The sequence below is a fragment of the Mastomys coucha genome, unplaced genomic scaffold (assembly GCF_008632895.1).
Source record: "Mastomys coucha isolate ucsf_1 unplaced genomic scaffold, UCSF_Mcou_1 pScaffold4, whole genome shotgun sequence".
NCBI lineage: Eukaryota > Metazoa > Chordata > Mammalia > Rodentia > Muridae > Mastomys > Mastomys coucha.
The window spans coordinates 54611333-54614303 of record NW_022196910.1 but is presented as its reverse complement, the minus strand read 5'-3'; the positions used below and the strand labels follow the sequence as shown (position 1 = coordinate 54614303).

The window sequence follows — 2971 nt, the reverse complement described above, 5'->3', positions numbered from 1 at the left end:
CTGTCTGTGTGGGTGTGGGTGTGGGTATGTATTGTATATGTATGTCTGTGTGTATCTGTATATATGTATATCTATCTCTGTGTGTGTCTCTCTGTGTGTATGGGTATGTGTGTATGTATGTCTGTATGTCTGTGTGTGTGTCTCTGTGTGTGTGCACACCTGTGTCTGTGCATTTGTGTGTGTGTGTCTGTGTATATGTATGTCTGTGTGTGTCTGTGTGTCTGTGTGCATGCATGTCTGTGTGTATCTCTGTGTGTGTGTGCACGCGCTCGTGTATTTTAAGCCTATAACCCAGCATTCTGGAAGTACAGGCAGGGAGACAATCCGTTCAAGGTTGTCCTTGTCTGCATATTGAGTTTAAGGCTAGCTTGGACTGCATGAGCCATTGTCTCAAAGAAGAAAGGAATACTGAGAACAGAGGCGGCTGGTAGAGCTGACACTCTGAAGGCTGCAATGACTTCCCTGTGGCTTCTGCTATTTACAGGCCTCTCCAGCATCAACCAGACCCGGCTTGAGTTCCACTTCTCTGGTAGAACGACTGGTGGCGTGGAGGTCCAGCAGACCCGCTTCATGTTCTTTGTGCAGTTTCCTCCCAACGCTACCCAGACCATGAATATAAGAGTTCTTGTGCTAAGACCATATGACACCAACCTCACCTTGACAAGCCAATACCTGCTGCAGGTGGATGCCAGCGGCTGGCACCAGCTTCTCCTGGGACCCGAAGCTCAAGCTGCTTGCAGCCAGGGGCACCTCACTCTGGAGCTGGTACTAGAAAGCCAGGCGGCCCACAGTTCCTTGATCCTGGGTGGGTTTTCCCACAGGCCTTTTGTGGCAGCCCAGGTAAGAGTCGAGGGCAAGCATCGGGTTCGCCGGCGAGGTATCAACTGCCAGGGAGCATCCAGGATGTGCTGTCGACAAGAGTTCTTCGTAGACTTCCGTGAGATTGGCTGGCATGACTGGATCATCCAGCCTGAGGGATATGCCATGAACTTCTGCACCGGGCAGTGCCCACTACATGTGGCAGGCATGCCTGGCATCTCTGCATCCTTTCACACCGCAGTGCTGAATCTGCTCAAAGCCAACGCAGCTTCTAGCACCGCCGGAGGGGGCTCATGCTGCGTGCCTACATCTCGGCGTCCCCTGTCTTTGCTCTACTATGACAGGGATAGCAACATTGTCAAGACCGATATACCCGATATGGTGGTCGAGGCCTGTGGGTGCAGTTAGCTCATGGGTGATGCAAGCAACCAGAGGTAGAGTGGCCTCGCTCACGTAGGGATGACTCTGTTCCCGCTTCTGTCTAGAATGGAAACACCTTCTTTTATTCTTTTTTTTAAAATTAGATATTTTCTCTCTCTCTCTCTCTTTCTCTCTCTCTCTCTCTCTCTCTCTCTCTCTCTCTCTCTCTCTGTCTTTGTTTTCAAGACAGGGTTTCTCTGTGTAGCCCTGGCTGCCCTGGAACTCACTCTGTAGACCAGGCTGGCCTCGAATTCAGAAATCTGCCTGCCTCTTGCCTCCCAAGGGCTGGGATTAAAGGTGTGTGCCACCACTGTCTGGCTTAATTAGATATTTTCTTTATTTACATTTCAGATGTTATCCCCTTTCCTGGTTTCCCCTCCGAAACTCCCTATCCCATTCCCCCCTCCCCCTGCTCACCAACTTACCCTCTCCCACTTCCCTGTCCTGGCATTCCCCTACACTGGAGCATTGAACCTTCACAGGACTAAGGGCCTCTCCTCCTATTGATGTCCAACAAGGCCAGCTGCAGCCATGGTATAGCTGTCTTCTGAGAGGCTCTGCCAGTGCCTGACAGTGGATGCTCTCAGCCAACCATTGGACTGAGCACAGGGTCCCCAATGGAGGAGCTAGAGAAAGGACCCAAGGGGCTGAATGGGTTTGCAGCCCCATAGGAGGAACAACAATATGAAACAACCAGTACCCACAGAGCTCCCAGGGACAAAACACCTTCTTTCTAAGCATACAGACATCCTTCTGTGGACTCCAGGAGATCCACCTCTAAAAAGATTATCCCCTTAGGCTAGGGGCTGATCCACTGCCAACCACAAGCAATATCATTTCACTCCCAGCAAGCGCAGCCTTAGCTCTCCCTTAGTTGATTATGTGATCTACTCTGCCTTCCTGCTACCTGATGGCTCCTACTCCACAATGCCATACATGCCTTAGTATCTCCCCTTAAATTCTGTGGCTCTCCGAGGAACCCCTTCCTTAGGCTCCCAAAGGTTCTATTGCTGCCTTCCAAAGCAAGGCCCATCTCTCAAATCTGGGGACCCTCACCCAGACGTGCTACTAAATAGTGTGTGCACAGCTTCCAGTTTTCCCTGCCCTCCTCTGCCCTTGGGGGTGGCACACCAAGCCTCATTGTCTGAAGGTTCCTATCCTCTAGCTTCCAACTGAATTTGACCAAAGGGAGACTTGGATTGGAAAACGAAGCCTAGGATGACACAGAAAAACTCCATCAGGCATAGCGGCTCACTGTACAATTCCAGCCCTGCCTTCGAGAGACTGAGGCGGGAGGAGATCTGCCTAAAGGTTGAGGCCAGCTAGCTCTAGGCTTGCCTGGGTTATGCTGTTAAAACCTTTGTCACACAGGTGGTGGTGGTGCACACCTTTAATCCCAGCCCTTGGGAGGCAGAGGCAGGCGGATCTCTGAGTTCGAGGCTAGCCTGGTCTACAGAGTGAGTTCCAGGACAGCCAAGGCTACACAGAGAAACCCTGTCTCAAAAAAACCAAAAAACAAACAAACAAACAAACAAAAACGTTGTCACAAAGTAAAAGAAGGGAGAATAAAAGAATATTTCCTCTATCTGCTCTCTACTTATTAACAGGCTGTGGCTCTGTGTAACCATGGCTGTGCTGTGCCCATGTCACATCACTGTTTCCACACTCAGGAGTCCTGAAGGCGTCTCTGCTCTTAGTCCCTGGTGTTTGAACATCCCCCTACCCTTTTTTC

The 2971-nt window shown here is 50.7% G+C and overlaps 1 protein-coding gene across 1 annotated transcript in view; it reads left to right on the top strand.

Annotated features, from left to right (window-relative positions):
* Inhbc (inhibin subunit beta C) overlaps positions 1 to 1227 on the top strand; it is a 10736-nt gene extending 9509 nt beyond the window's left edge. Inside the window, exon 2 of the mRNA XM_031350068.1 lies at positions 485 to 1227. Coding sequence (XP_031205928.1) covers positions 485 to 1227 — 743 coding nt within the window. The remainder of the gene's footprint in view (positions 1 to 484) is intronic.
* The last annotated feature ends 1744 nt before the right edge of the window (positions 1228 to 2971 follow it).